This window comes from Pieris napi, chromosome 3 (assembly GCF_905475465.1).
Source record: "Pieris napi chromosome 3, ilPieNapi1.2, whole genome shotgun sequence".
Taxonomy (NCBI): Eukaryota; Metazoa; Arthropoda; class Insecta; order Lepidoptera; family Pieridae; genus Pieris; species Pieris napi.
Window position 1 is genome coordinate 2,899,519 of NC_062236.1, and position 16,047 is coordinate 2,915,565.

General features: G+C 32.0%; 1 protein-coding gene across 1 annotated transcript; it reads right to left on the reverse strand.

Annotated features, from left to right (window-relative positions):
* Nucleotides 1-37: 37 nt before the first annotated feature.
* On the reverse strand, nt 38-13,254 carry LOC125063496 (DNA polymerase zeta catalytic subunit). The gene is made up of 20 exons (XM_047669973.1): nt 12,898-13,254; nt 12,680-12,801; nt 12,355-12,483; nt 12,050-12,144; nt 11,217-11,980; nt 10,618-10,792; nt 10,429-10,523; nt 9,149-10,194; nt 8,511-8,627; nt 7,530-8,214; nt 6,490-6,681; nt 5,752-5,872; nt 4,690-4,934; nt 4,179-4,336; nt 3,803-3,940; nt 3,055-3,192; nt 2,054-2,244; nt 1,113-1,340; nt 587-803; nt 38-289 (listed from the first exon to the last, which is right to left on the reverse strand). The coding sequence occupies exons 1-20, from the start codon at nt 12,971-12,973 to the stop codon at nt 131-133; spliced, it is 5,091 nt and encodes a 1,696-aa protein (XP_047525929.1). The 5' UTR covers nt 12,974-13,254; the 3' UTR covers nt 38-130.
* Nucleotides 13,255-16,047: the final 2,793 nt, after the last annotated feature.

Below are 16,047 nucleotides of genomic sequence, written 5' to 3' on the forward strand. Positions count from 1 at the left end.
AAACCCTTGTTGTGTGGTACCTAAAGAAGTGGTATAATTAAAAGGCATAATTTATAAATATATTATTTAAATTTTGTAGAATAATTTTATATTCCTAATAAAATGATTTAAATAATGATATAAAAAATCTTTATAAATCGACCCTGCTAAGTTGTTCTGAGAGGTTAGAGCTAACAATATTTTGTATTTGTTTCCACTTTTGTTGTGCTGCAACTCGACGCCATAGTACAGGACATTCTGTGTTTTCACACTTTAAAAACTGATCATGCCCACAACAAGAGCTGCATATCTGTGAAGAAAAACACAGGTAGTATTAAACGCCTGCTTCTTTAGATAATATACAATTCAATTATTACTACATTTGCAAGTAATAATTCCTGACGCTGAACGAAATTTCATTACAAATTATTATCGTTGGATAACCTAACTTAGTGGCCTAAGATTTTAACCGTGTCATCTTTTTTTAATATATCTGAATAACTATTGTAAATTATATGAATATGTTAAATAATTATGTAACATTCGTGCTAAAAATCTAGTCTAATTCCCGGAAGTTAACTAGCATACTAATAGGGCAATTTCGTACCCGATGCGTATCCTGTAGATGGCTCTCTGCGCGCATTTCCCTAGTTTTCAAAACAGCTGTGGCCAAGCGTGTATCGGCACAGCGTACGCAAAGAGCACGGGTGCCGCGCATTCCACAGACTGCGCATCGACCACGCTGAAGATACCGGGCAATGCCATCTGACACACCCGCGCCGCGTTCTGAATGTATTAAACGAGTGTGGCCGACTTCATTCCACCTATAAAATTATAGTTAAAAATAAGCTCAAGCTTGAAGTAATTTGTAAATACATAATATACATAAAAATATTTTAATTATTTTTCTCCCTAGTAACCTAGTACCTGTAATGTAATGTAGTTAAGAACCCCGGTTCGAGCCCCGAAAAAATAGATTGCAATTGCTTAGAAAAGTGTTACTCGAATTGATTTAAGAAATAGGTATTAGTAGGAATTATAATACCACAAACTTCAAAGCATTGCGACCCTTAAGAAATTTAGACTCTACATACATGGTTCTTATCTAAAATTCTTGTACAAATTTAACTTACCATTTAAAAACATCGACCCCAAGCAAAGAGAGACACCGATGTAATGGCGGTAGTATAGCCCTTGCTGCGTAATAAGATATATGTGGAACGAGACTCGTATCCCGTAACAATTCTTGCGGTGATCTAGCGAGTTTTACTAGGGGCGTGGCCGGTGCGCCCGCGCAAACCAACCACGTCACACGCTCACTTGTACGCGGTGCTGACCGTGGGTCCCGGGATAAGAGGCGCCTGGTAAAAATAAATCGGATGTGTTTTTTTAAGTTTAAAGTGTTAAGTTAAAGTAAAGTGTACTTATGTACACGCGTTAGAAGTTATATTCTTTGGCGTAACAAGATAATTTTTTTTTCAATGATTTGATTCTACGTTTGTAGAAAAAACGACACTAACGAAAGAAGGTATTTAATACATTGAAAGTTGTATTATTATGACACATTATCTAGTTAAATTAAAAGTTTATTTAAATATTACAAACAAAATCTTTGTACATAATTAAAGAAATTGATTTTTTTCAGCATGCAACTTATACATATATATAATTTACGTCCATTGGTTGGAGTTCAGTAGACATGTGAGTTACAAGAGGCTTATGATAGCTACAGTATGATACAAATATACTATACAACTATATATACAAATACAGTATCTATAGCTGTATAAAAATATAAAAAGTGTTGACTATAGCTTCAAGGTGTCGGTTTTTTTGTGACAAATTTAATCTCATAATTTTTCCCTAACGCGCCAAAAGAAGTATAACTTCAAAAGGTCGACGGCGTGTGTCAGGCACAGGAAGCTGATCACCTACTTGCCTATTAGATTGACAAATGGACATAAAACAGATACAGAAATCTGAGGCCCAGACCTAAAAGGGTTGCAGCGCCACTGATTTTTTAAATTACAATGCTAATTTAAAAAAAACTATATTATATAGGTTTTTCACTTACTTAGCAATCTCATTAGGCGGTGCTGCAGCAGTGGGCCTATATCCTCCAGGTCCATGGTACTCCCTCGTAAAGAAAAGATCACGAGGTGGTAAAGAGGATTCAGCTAATCGGGTCAGTTCTTTACATACCAACTGCTTTACGCGCGACATGTCACCCGACTCAAATAACTCGCACAGGGAACGCTGAAGGAGCTGAAAAATATTTCCATTTTTAACGCTTTCTTAGGTATTAATTTAATTCAGATTATTCGCTATATACTGTTTTTCCATAGTATTTTCATTTATATATTTCTCTTGATAAAATTTGTTGACGAGAAGTGGCCTACGTTATTTTTGAAGTTATACTTCTTTAGGCACGTTATGAAAAATTGATGAGAGTGAAATTTTACGATGCGCGCGCACCGTGACACAAAATTAACAGAATGAAGTTGCCCACGGAAGATGCTACGGCATTGGACATAATTTTAAAACAACATTCGAATAATAATATAATTTATGTTACACTTAATGTAAGAGAATAATAATAAATATTTATTTATTTAATTTTTCAAATGTATACTGAACTTTATTGACTATAATGACTCCTTTTTCAGTCTTTGATGATTTAATTGTAATTAATTATTTGCATGCAAGCAAAAACTATTTTTAATAATGCCAAAGAAGTATAACTTCTTACGCGCGTACATAAGTACACACACCCTTTTTTTATATAGATGTGGGGACGAACGGGCAGGATGATCATCTGATACCAGAGGGATTGCGAGTGTTGCTGGACTTTTAAGAATTGGTACGCTCTTTTCTAGAAGTAGCCTTAGAAGATTTAAACTTTTGATTAATTGTAAATTTTTCAACTGAAAAATGATCAAGGATTCATTCAATTATAAAACAATTGACGACATTTAATTATTAAATAAAATATTTCTTTGATATATTAAAAAGTTTTCAGTCCGATATAGAAATTAGGTTTTATGAAAGGGTTTGTTAATAAATACATGAACGTACCTTTACACTCGCTGGACAACCGTCTCGTCGTACTGTTTCAATACCTTTAGCTTCATACACGGGTTTCATTTGATCGGGACTTTCGTACATATAGCCAACATAACGCTTCTTAGTTTGAAGTATGCAAGGTTGGTACACCTGAAAACAAAAGGTTTTAATTGATGATGCTTAGTAAACTTGTAAATTCTTACCTATTGAAGAAATAAACGAGAACTTATATACAAGATTCTTCTAGCGCTTTTTATCAGCAAAGACAGTACGACCGTGTTCAAGTTCCTAGGATTTTTAGGATCTTACTGTCTATTGGCAGATGGCGTTTTATGGCAACATTTTAATAGACTCAAGAGTTTATTAAAATAGTTATCTGTCAACTTGATCTGGCAATCTCTCGCTAAGGATTGACGAAAGGTACTCGGGACGTCAAATTATAAAGAGGAAACATTTGTATGCCAGTATGTTTGTAACGAATTGGCTCAAAAAGGACTGGACCGATTTTAAAACTAGTTTCATTATAAGATTAGTAATTTTATTTAATAATTATATATAACTTTAATTACTTTTGCATTACTCTAAAATAAGCTACATAATCACTTTAGTTACCATTATTGTTTAAGGTAAGGATTTGTTTTTTAAATTAAAAGACAAAAATAAGATAAGGCGGTAATAACAAATTGGTTTAAATCTTTCTTCCCACCACAGCGTCGACTAACATTACATTGTTATTATTTAATTAAGTAACAGAAAATACCTTCTCCAATTTAAGAACGACGGGAGATGGATTGTCTGCTGTGACAGCATCAGCTATTTGCTGGCCTATAGCAAATGCTTCAGCCCGACTTCCGCCCGGTACAAGCACAAACATGGAATCTGTATCTCCATATATTACCTGTAATTGTTATATTATACTTAAGATATCCTTAATTTTGTAAATATAATGACAAATTAATTTTTTGAAAAATATAATATGTAAATAATCACGTATATATTATTTTATGTATAAAATGAAAACTCTTATAGCACGCACATTCGAAAAAATATTCTTTAAGAGTATCTTAATACTAATGTAAAAATTATAATAATCAAACATTATCCATCCCCTAGCGGCAACTTCGCAATAGAATTACCTTAGCATTCCATTCACCATTCCTAACGAGTTTGATTGCCCTCTCTAAAGTTTCCCGGCCTTTGGCTACAACACTATCACCGACTTCCACACAGGGCATTCGCCCACTGAAGTTGGCAGCTGTATAGCCATATGTCACGTTGGCTATTAGTTTTAGGCCTGGCAATAGATCAATAAATTAGTAAAGATATTAAAGTCTCGAATTAAGTCGGAGGTCCAACAATTTTTTAAATTTTTTTTTTCGATTTGTACCGACAAGTTATCGAGCGCGAAATAATGACACACATATTGAGTTGGTAAAGTGAATTTATAGTTGAACTTAATCTTAATCTTTTAGTTTCCAAATTTGTGGCCAAGCATACATAATTTAGCACACGTGCTTGAAATCTCACATAGATCATAAATCACATTGTATGTTAAAACATACATGCCTTCAGGTCGAACTAATAACCTCAAAAGACATCGATAGCAATTATTTGCAATTATTTCCTAAATTTACCGTTTAAACATACCCAATTGCCTAGAATGCATTGCCTTTTTGACAGCATCATCTGTTTGCAACTTCATGCCCTTCTTGACAGCTTGTCTCGCGGCTAATATCCGTCTTAGTAACGCTGGTAGGACCCCACGACGCACTGTGGGTTTGACGAAACCAACACCCACCGGCGACCAGTTTACTAAATCATTCTCCGCTAATGCTTTTAACTTCGCTTGCGGTATTCGAAGACGCCAGGCGCCAAATTCATATGGCGAATTGCTGGTTGTACAACAAAGATTATAGAGTTAGAACATTACAAGAACAATATGAATTACTAATTAGGGCTCAAGAAAAGAGCGTATCCATTCTTAAAAGGATACCTACGCAATCGCAAGAATCTGGCATAGTAAGTGTGCATCCGCCCATGGACACTAACAAGCTGCTATCTATCCAGATAGAGCAATAAGTAAATACAAGTTAATGAAGAGAAGAACAAGATGAGACCAACTTGGTGATATTAGAGAGATTTCGTAGTACATGTAGAAAACATTTGTACAATTAGAGCTGATTTACACAGGGTCAGTAACTGACTACAAATTCGAGGCAAGTCAGTGCTGACCCGAAAAAAACCCTGTGTAAACTGATTTGAAGTCAGTACAGTGGCTTGAAGTCAGCGCTGACTTGAATATTCGGACACGAATATTTTAAAGTCAGTTGGCCAGTCAGTCTGGACGGCTTTATAAAAAATGCTATTGTAAATAAATAAATTTTTCAACAAATAATTAAATCGTCGTTTCAGTTGTTTTCGCGAATTCATTTTTCCCACTGACTTCACAAACGTGTGCTCATCGTGAGAAACGCACCACTACTACTTACTTCATGTAAACAGTTAAAGTCAGTCGCGGCGCCGACATTGGCGCTGCGACTGACTTGTCTACTTACCCTGTGTAAATCAGCCATTACACAAAATCAATATAACAGAATATTTTTTTTTTCTAAAACATTACTATGTACAAATTCAACTTTAAAATCACACATGATCATGTCATAGTTCAGTTTATAATTGTTGAAGTTTTACTACGTTATCTTAACTTACCCATTTATATTCTGTATACGACCAATGCAAGTAGAAAAGCAGTAATTATATGCAATCATCATGGACGGGTAGAGGCTTTGGAAGTCTAGAACTATCACGGGGTCAGCATAAAAGCGCGATTCTAAAAAAGATTTTTTAAGAGTTAAACATTTCGACATTTTTTTAATAACTACTTGCCCGTAAGGGTGAAATTGGAAAACATACTCCCATATAATTGTTGTAATAAGAAATAGCTACTGAATATTTCATATTAATTATTTTATTTATTATTTTACTGGAGTTCTTTCATTATATAAAGGCCAAATTTATGGATGTGTGTGTTAGTGTATATTCTTTTGGTCACTTAGGTAGATTTTTTTTTTACATTTCTGTTCCTTTTGACGTGACAATGTCTTATAAATCGATGGAGCCGGCTGCACGCACGAAAAAACATGACTCATGCGGCGTTACCTCGCTCTGAGGCGTTCCATTTAAGGCTTGAAGTGCAGGCGAGAGCGCGAAGCGACAGAGAGGCACAATCGGACTCCGCGCTCTTCAGCGTTCGACATCTGTCTCTCTCCTACTTGAGTGAGCGATTCGTGACGTTGTCCCGTTCAACTATCGTCAATAAACCGACTTTACAGACAACCGATTTTTTTATTAACTAGTCATGTCATTTTCTTTGCATTAACAAATGAAATATTTGTTGTGCACTACAAGATATCATAAATAAAACTTTTAACATGGTCAATAAATTACCTGGTTCAAATATAAGTGGTAAGCATTCAGGCGCTTTCATAGCCGCTCTCTGTTTGACAGTGGGTGATAAAGCGACCAGGTTTAATGGTCGGGCTGCTCTCAACATGAGAGATTCCACCCTGAACTGGGATCCTCTTGATAGCACTTCCCACCATTGTAGACCAAATAGCCTCGCCAATTCTGAGGTTCTGTCTAATGCCAAAAAAGGAATTTAAATATGTTTTTTGTAAAGTGTTTAAGCAAATAAATTGGATATTAGAAAAATTCATTCAAGGTTGTTAATACAATTTATATACCTTTATACATATATAATTCTAATGTACGTGTGTATGTCACTGAACTTTTCTTAATCACCTGCAGGGATTTGAATTTTTTTTTGTATGTGTTTGGGTGCATTCGGTATCTAGGTTATTTATCTGTACAGCAAAAAACAGCTGGTGCATATCTTCTATGCATGTCTTCGTAATTAAACTCCGAAACGGCTGGACAGATTTTGATGAAATTTTTTGTGTGTTCATGTGGAGTCGATGATTATGATTTACATTATTGGATATTTTTCTTTTATATGTAAGACGTGTGTACAGGACAACGTCTGTCGGATCCTCTAGTATATGTATTCATAGTTTTTAATAGAAAATCCTGTAGATTGAGAGAGACGGACACATATTTGGTTTATAATTCCCGTAGTTTACTCATGTCATTTGATTAAAGTAAATATTAATTTTGAAGATTAAATGCATGTATAATATAGTTTAGAATTTTGAGAACTGTCCAATGATGATTAAGTATATAATTTCCACAGTAAGATAGTATGAGCGAAGTCATGTACGGCCAATACATGTTAATAAACGGCAATATGAATACATATGAAATGATGAGAATAAATTTATTTATTTATTCATTTGCAAGGGCTCATAAGAAGAAGAGATGAAAAGAAGATTAATGAAAATATAAATGCCTATGATAAGTCGTACAAGTTCGCCAGTATTCTCTGTATCATGTGTTTAAAACAAAGATTTTATTAAAATATCAGTACATACTTATAATGTCCAGCTTTTCCAACATCCGAACTGTCCCCGATAACTTAGTCAGATGATATTCCACCGGAATCCATCTCAAAATTCTTGATTCATCATTCCACCATTCAGATAACTGTGCATAACTGTACTTCGGAACTCTTTCCTTCAAGATCTCGTACATACAATTCTCAAAGCTATAACTCGACAACGCCAATTCATATCTAAACAATCTCCATACATTGAACGTTATTCTTCCAATAATCCTCCCTTCCATTTCATTGTCATCGTGCCTCCATTTTTTTTGTCGATATTTCTCTGTTACCCGTGAAATTTCTCGAACAATTTCCAAACCCAGATTTTGAGCTCGTTCCAATACATATCCCCATGACTTCATTTCTATTTCGTAACCGCACATAATGTCGGGATCGTGTTCTTTGACTAGACTTATTAATTTTTCTAATATATCATTTTCTGTATCAAAATACGCAATTTTTGCATTAAATACGCATCTGTCTAAATGTTTAGGAGGTAGTTTGTTATCTACTACAAGTATTTGTGTTAGATGTTTTGGTAAGAAATTTTTATCAGGACAATTATTTGTTATGGATATGAAAATTGCTTGGATTTCATCAAAAGCTGGATCTGGACATAAATCGCCCCTTGTAGCGGTTTGTATCTCAATTATCATTACTGTCAGAAAATCCACCTTAAAATTAAAATAGTTACTTAAAAAAGCAAATGCATAAAAATCGTTAATTCAATTACTTATTAAGAAAAATATTTTTGGATTATATAAAAAGGCCATACTTATTTATGGACCCGCAAATCTTTATTCCACTGTCATTTTGAATTTATTTGTACATTTAAATAATTTAAAGTATAAAAAAGTAATTGTATAAATAGTTGGGAATTTTGTCATTTTTTATCAGTTACTGATAAAACACTTTTTAAATAATAACAAATTTAACTAATATACAAGTTTCTTTTGTCTAGTAATCTTACCTCAACAACTGGGTTAGCTATGGTATTTTCTTTCTGACTTTCAGTATTAGCGAAACAAAGAAATGATCCATCCGTTTGCATTGTGACTTGGAATGTATTGTCTAAGTCTTTATTACTCTGTAATATAAACAATTTATTACTGATTTACTATGGTACCACTACCAAATATTCATTAAAAATTAGACTGTTTGATGATTAGTTGGTAGTTATGAACCCCACATTGCACAGTTTTAACTAAAGTCTGTCTCTTTTTATCACAGCGTAAACATAATTTAACGGAAAGAGATGGAAGAGTACCTTAATGAAGAGTACAATCAGAATAATTTAGGGTATATGAATAATATGGTAGTACGGAATATATGTCGCTATGTTTGTTATGAATCGAGAAATTAAAAGATCGTCTAGATAATCAACCAATGCTATATAAGGCAAAATATTATAATTATTAGTTCTGTATCTAAATTTTTTCTTCTTCAGTTAAATAACCTATGAAATTTAAAATATTCAAAAACCAAAACATTTCACAAAAACCTTTTTCTTCCAATTCTAAATTGCCGAGTTAGAAGTAAGCAAGACTTGTCTAAAGGTGACGATTATCTGCTTGTTTTTAATAAAAATCAACAAGTATAAAAACATACCTTGTCCTCTAAACTTATACTGTTATTTATTTCTTCTTCGTTTAACCCTATCGCTTGAGACGTGTCCATTTCATCTATGTTTTTACTTATTTCACATTTATTAATATCAATTTCATTTATATGAGTTACGTCTTTATTTTCATACCATCGTACAACTGCGCTTCTAATCGGTGGGTTCTTAAGAGGTCTTAATATACATTTTTTGTTGCCAGCTAACAAAGTTTTTAAATTCTCCGGTTTCGAATTTTCTTCGCACATATCGTTTGATTGCATAAATAATAATTGCCGCCATTCTTCAATACTTGTACATTCTAATATTTTCTCAAATGGCTTTTGATCTTGTGCTAACTTGCTTTGAATTTTTATAATTCTATCACCAATCTCTACTTTATCCCCCACGTCTCTGTGATTTGAGAAATATGGTTGAGGGTTTATATGTTTCGGTATTGAATATCTTTGAAGAGTATTAATTATATGTTCTTTGCTGGGCGGACGGATTTTTGGAGTAATTACTAAATTGCGCACTTCATTTATGTTATCGCTTATTTTAAATTCACTTGTATTATCTTCTTTTTTTACACTATTATCTTTAACTTTATTAACGTAATCTGAAGATAAGTCGAAAAATTTAGACTGATCGTAAAAACTTTCGATTTCATTATTAAATTCTGGTGACGATTCATAGCTATCACTCAATGGTCGAACGAATTTAACTTGATTTTTTACGGTTTCTGATGGACCGGCGACAGGATGCATATTATTTTTAAGATCATAACTAGCAGCTGCATCAATTTTTTGTACTAAGTTAATGATTGATTCATTATCTATGTTATTTTGACTATTAGATGTATCCACTGTACCTTCTGTTTTCCTTTTAAGATGTTTATCTGATACACTATCGATTATTTCTCTAGATTCATTAATTTCATCTGATTCACTTAAATCCATTTTATTATCATTATTTTTCTCTTCATTAGATTTCTTTTTAGGTCTAGATAATCCTAATTTCAGTGGTAGCTTTTTTCTTTTCCTCACTTTCTTTACATCTAAAACGTAAAAAAAGAAATCATCTCGACATTATTAATTTACTTTGATCGTCAGAGCGTTCACCTTGGCTTATCAACACTTATTGGGAGTACATTTAAATTTTATAGCAGATTCTTTTTTTACTATAACCCGCGACCTCGTTTGTATACAAAAAGCTTCTCTTTACAATAAGGGTTTATTGCTGTCCCCTTGTCAGTAAGCCCAGATAAGGGAAAAAATTCAAAATTACTTACGGTTATCATCACAAGTGCCATCTAATTGCGGAATATTTGCCCCTTCCCAAAACGAGTCATGCCAAGAAGGTGAGCTTTCTTCTACGTGGCCATCACTATGAATACATATTTAAATAGAATGTTATACAATATTTCTACAATTAAACACAAACTGCAATACCCATTACACCATTACCTTTTTTGACATACCATTTGTTCTCTAACAGAATAGTTTCATCATTAAACACTTGTGAATACTCAGCATCGTCTAAATCTTCTTCAGTTTTGTCATCATGTGGTGTTGCCATAATACTGTCTTTATCTATTGTAGATTTTTCATCCATTTCTTGTAGTAAACCAACTAGCTCTAAATCCTCACTATCCACTGGAAATTAATTATATACTTTTTAGAAGTGATATTACCTTAACTGCTTGAACCTTTCCATCAAGAATAACACAAATATTCTGTGAATCTTTCTGTTGCCTTAGCTGAATAGATAGTAATATTGTTATTGAGTTTTGCGTGAGAATCTCTTGTCATCCTATCAGCATTTTAACCTTTGCGTTTTATAATAAAAATACCAACTATATAATTTTTATGGAAAATTTCAGTTCCAAAAGTTCTTTTAATAAAAAATATAACTGGTTGGAAATACCATTCCATTGAAATCTTGACTGAAATCGATTTCATAAGTTTCATTAGTTAGATACATAGGTATTATAAATGTGGTATATGGCCGATTCAGGGAAGGCACACTCGATGATATAAAAGAGCTTTCAACTAAAACTCATATTCTTAAAATACTTACATGCAACTTGGCTATAGTGGACTGAAAAACTACTATTTAAAGCAATGTCTTCATCTACAATTGTGTCATCAATATCCATGATTATACTTTGCCTTCTGCTTTTAGACATACTCAGGCTCAAGCTTTCCTGTAGATGGGAACTGATATCTGTTGCATTAAAAAATTGGGAGCCATCAAGAGTTTCCGCTGGATAATGCACTTTTTCCTTTTCAACTTGTTCAATTGGTGTATCTAGTAAACTGTTGATCTTTGCAAGAAATCCATTTTGATATTTATGATGTGATTCTGTACCTTCATTCAATCGATTTTGAGACAAAGATTTAGATGATATGGATACATTAAGTTGTTGCCTCCTCACTAGTTCTTGGTTCCAAACCTCTTCCAAGCCAGGATTTTCAATACCATCCATTTTTCCTACCCTTAATCTATTAATAATATGAGATGCAAAGCAATCTGCTTCATAGTGGCATATGCTTTCTGGTTTAAGAGAAAATTCTTCAGAACTCTCCAGTAAGTCATCGCTTTCTTGTGAAGAAACAGATTTCCGGAATCTAACAGATTGTAATTCAATATTGCTCATGCCAAATAAGTTGAAATCAATAAAAAATTGCAACGTAAAATTCAAATGAGATTCATAAGGCTGCAATACTTGTCCTAATATTGCTCCATTACTGCAAAGTTCAACGGCTTGCTTGATTAGGCATGGATTGTATAAGAATATTTTGAGAAAAAGATGTTCCTTATCATGAAAGCCGTAAAAGGGTCTGCAACAGAATTTGAAGCTAAATAAAAACATTTTTGCTATCACTTATACAAATGAAACTAATACTCACAATCCTTTTACTAATGATATCTTATAAACATGCTGGTTTACTGAATTTGCTTGTTTCAAAGCTATATTTAAAGCCTTATCTAGACTTACTGCAATCTGGAAAAATACATTTATATTAAAAACTATTACTACTTAGACAGTATGTTACATCAATAATATTGAATTTTCTATAACTTATAGATAAATTATGAATGGTTTTCATTTAGACAACTTTTTTTTTTACCATACATTTATAAAATGTTTTAACTTTTCTTACTTATTTGAATTGAATAAAAAGTACATTTTTTCATTTATAATAGACTTTACTTGATATAATAATTGTGGTTCTGGGTTTGATGTTGGGCATGGTATGTAGAAATAAGGAAATACTCCATGTACATGAAGACATGATTTTCTTCCATCTAATGCAGATCCAAATATTCTTAATACTGGTACCTAAAATTGGAATCCATTAAAATTATTGTGTATGTTTGAATTAATTGGAGGTGGACGTAATTTTTATTAAAATTTCGTGCAAAATTTACATTATTTTTATATTGTTAATTACAAATTAAAAGTATTTAATCACTTAATTTTTCATTGGACAAAATATTTAGATTTTTATTTAAAAAAATGTCGAATTAAAACTTACTTGTTTGACATCACTACCTCTAAACTCGGAATATATGACATCTATACCGTGTGTTGGCTTTGTTAAGTATGAATCACATACAACTATCCGAACTGAAAACTCTGGCTTTAAATCAAGACTTCCTGTAATCATTTAAATAAATAAATTTAAATAAAATACTTTTTACATTAATTGCTGCGACTACCTACTAGTTAAAGGTATTAATAGAGTATGTTTACCTGTTTGGTTATTTATGTCTAATCTCATAGTTTTATCTGTCGTATCACTTTGTATGGTTTTAGTACCTTCCAGCATTATTAATAAATCGTTTAGTTTAACTATTTCTAAGGAAAGAAGGTGAATTAAGTTTATATATTACTTATGCTGTTCTTGTGTGTGAAAATATTTAACAATTTCTCTGCTACAAACAAACATGTTAGTTCTTTCTTATATTTAAAATTTCAAGTAAGATTAATACAAAGCTTTCGTGCACTTTGTTAAATTAATAAAAGTTCTGGTAAGTTATTCCGCCGTATTAAATTTTCATTGTTATAAATTTGTTCACAATTGTTTTGAAATTTGATAGACCTACTTATTTTTTTTTTTTTTTTTGGAGTTTATGGGGGTCTAGCCAAGATGGCTTAACAGTAGTGTATGTAGAAAGTCGAAAACTAAATTTGTATGAAAATGACAGCTCGTGTCGACAGTCGGTAGCCTAGGCCCTAAAGGCGTGAGTCGGGATACAATAAGCGACGCCATGACAGTGCTACGAAAAGACACACATTAACGCTTACGCTATTCGGTAGCCAACGGCCAATTAATGTTTCGGCAGTGTAGAAAAAACGGCGTTTCTCCGCCATGTTTTAGCGTGATCTCAAAAGCTGCTGTTTGCAATAATTCAGTACAACTATTGCCATCTTTAATGACTACCGTTTTAAAAACATCTCATATTTTGGACGTTTTAACGAAATGGTTTTAATTTGTTATCTTTTTTTTTTTAACGATCTCGTGTAATTATAATAATTTAAACTAGAGTGAATATTTTAAGTTAAGAGTTTTAGTTTTTCTATGAATCAATGCGAGGATAACATAATTGACACAGATAAATATGAAAATATCAAGAAAATCAGCAAATTAGTAGAGGTAAATCCTGTTTATATTGGATATCTTTTATTGATATTTATATTGCATGTAAGTTTATAAAATTGTTCTTTAGTTTGAAAAATACATATACCATTTAATATTGCTTATATTATGTAATCACAAAGTAAAATGATTGTACATTTTATTTATATTTCAGATGAGAAAGCAGTCACTAATGAACATAATTAGAAGTTCTAAATATATTTTATTGTAATTATAATAGAAGCTAATGATATAATATTGATTTAAATTAATCAAATAAAGTGGATTTATACTTCTTGAACTTTGGAAATATAAAATCTAGTGAGCAATACTAAGTAATGGTAAGCAGATATTTTCTTTAATTATTTACAAATGTTAATATACTAGAGAAGTTATTATAATATTGTTAATGAATGAGAAGTTTGAATTCAAGTCCCTTGGGAGTTACTGACATTGTTTGGTTATTAAAAACTTTAATTGACATTAAGCAGCAAAGTGACAAATTAAGTATATTTTTAAGTTTAGAATTAAGTAAAGAGTTTTAATATTAAAGTTACCTATTGAACAAACCTTGGACTGATCTTACAGTTTAGTTTGTCAGTTTTCTATTTGATCAAAGTACTAACTAAAATATTTTATTTTCAGAAAAAGAGAAGCTAATAAGACAACTAAAAATATAAAAAAAAACACAAATGGACAAGTCTTATCTTTTAATTAATTTAAGTGTTATATTATGTACCTGAAAATGAATTTGATAATGGGGAATGAAGCATTTTATGAATAATGTAAAAAATTAGACAAGTGGAGTATGAAACATTGCAGACTGCATTATGTTAAGGAAGATATTTGGTGCCTTATTTTAATAAAAACCAACCATAACTGAATCATTTTTATTTTGCTACCTGTTTGTTTAATATTCCTAACTATTAGTCGGTACGGGTCATTCATATATGCATTATCTGTATATTCTTGTAAAATAAACTAATATTGTGAACCACTTTAATGGCTTTTCCTACTAAAGAAGACATAGGTAAATTGCCAAAAATACAACTGACAAATACATAACATATAATGTTTATTCATTTCTTACTTCAACAGATTTTGCATTTACATATTAACTAGTAGCAAATCACTGATATAACCAAAAGTTAATTGACATAAATATTAACTTAAAATCAGCATCAAACTTAAATTTATATCTAAGATGTTGGAACATCAATATGGAATCAAAGGTTCATTAAGGGTTTTAATGTCATACCAGACTAAGTTTCTATTTTATAATTTTTATTAATCCCTCTTTTCATTTCATTGAGTACTTGCTGCTTTTCAATTCTCACTTTCTAAAAGTATAAATTTATTATAAACAATCAACCTTTATGACTCCAACTTAAACTGAAATTGTTTGTTGGACATAAACAGAGATAATTCCAACTAGTAGCAAATCACTAATAAAATCTACACTTATATAAAAGTTTGATTTAAACTCTAATTTCAGTGATCACAGTAGTCTACGTTTTTTTTCGATTGTTTTTTAATTCTTTGGACTTTATCAACTTCTAGTCAACCTTATTTTCACTCTTTATTTATCAATCCACAGTACTATTTCTATTGTTTCTTCTAACCGGTAACAAAATATGTTGCTTCTTCATTTTGCAGATTAGTTGTGAGGTCAAATCCTAAAAATATCAAAGTATGAGTACTACTAATTATTATATATCGCGATTATGCAATTTCAAAATATTGTATTTATTTGTAGCCTTAAATTTCCGACAAAACATGAAACAAACCATAATTAATTTAAACATGCAATTAAATTCATATATTTACTTTGCACCTTCCGTAAATTCCACTTAAATCGAAAATTGTTCCGACCTTGCTGACATTCTAATGTCCCTTTTGCAGCTTCCAATTGCAAATTAACAATAATATTGTAAAGTTTTAACTTTTATTTGTTTATAAAAGTGACATTAGGAATACATTTAATCCAGAGACAATATGACGGAATAAGGTGCTACGAACAGCAGCTCGCATCTACGCTGTCGACTTTGCGGTAATGTATCGACATGCCTCTTGGCTACGAACGAAGCGTTTTCGACAGTACAATTACGCAAAAGCGGTAGTGTATGTAGAATACTTTTCGACACCAATATGGCTAGACCCCATGGCCTGGTATCAAGACCTTTAGGCCAGACCTACTTATTTGAAGACCACAGGGCACAGCCCAATCAGACTCTACAGAGTACATCTCATTACAAATTGACAAA

Coding starts and splice junctions, on each gene's coding strand:
- LOC125063496 (XM_047669973.1), bottom strand. CDS start 12,973: ATGCTGGAAGGTACTAAAACCATACAAAGTGATACGACAGATAAAACT. Junction 11,981..12,049: donor ATATCATTAGTAAAAGGATT/GTGAGTATTAGT, acceptor ATTCTGTTGCAG/ACCCTTTTACGGCTTTCATG. Junction 804..1,112: donor GGGGTCGATGTTTTTAAATG/GTAAGTTAAATT, acceptor ATAATTTTATAG/GTGGAATGAAGTCGGCCACA.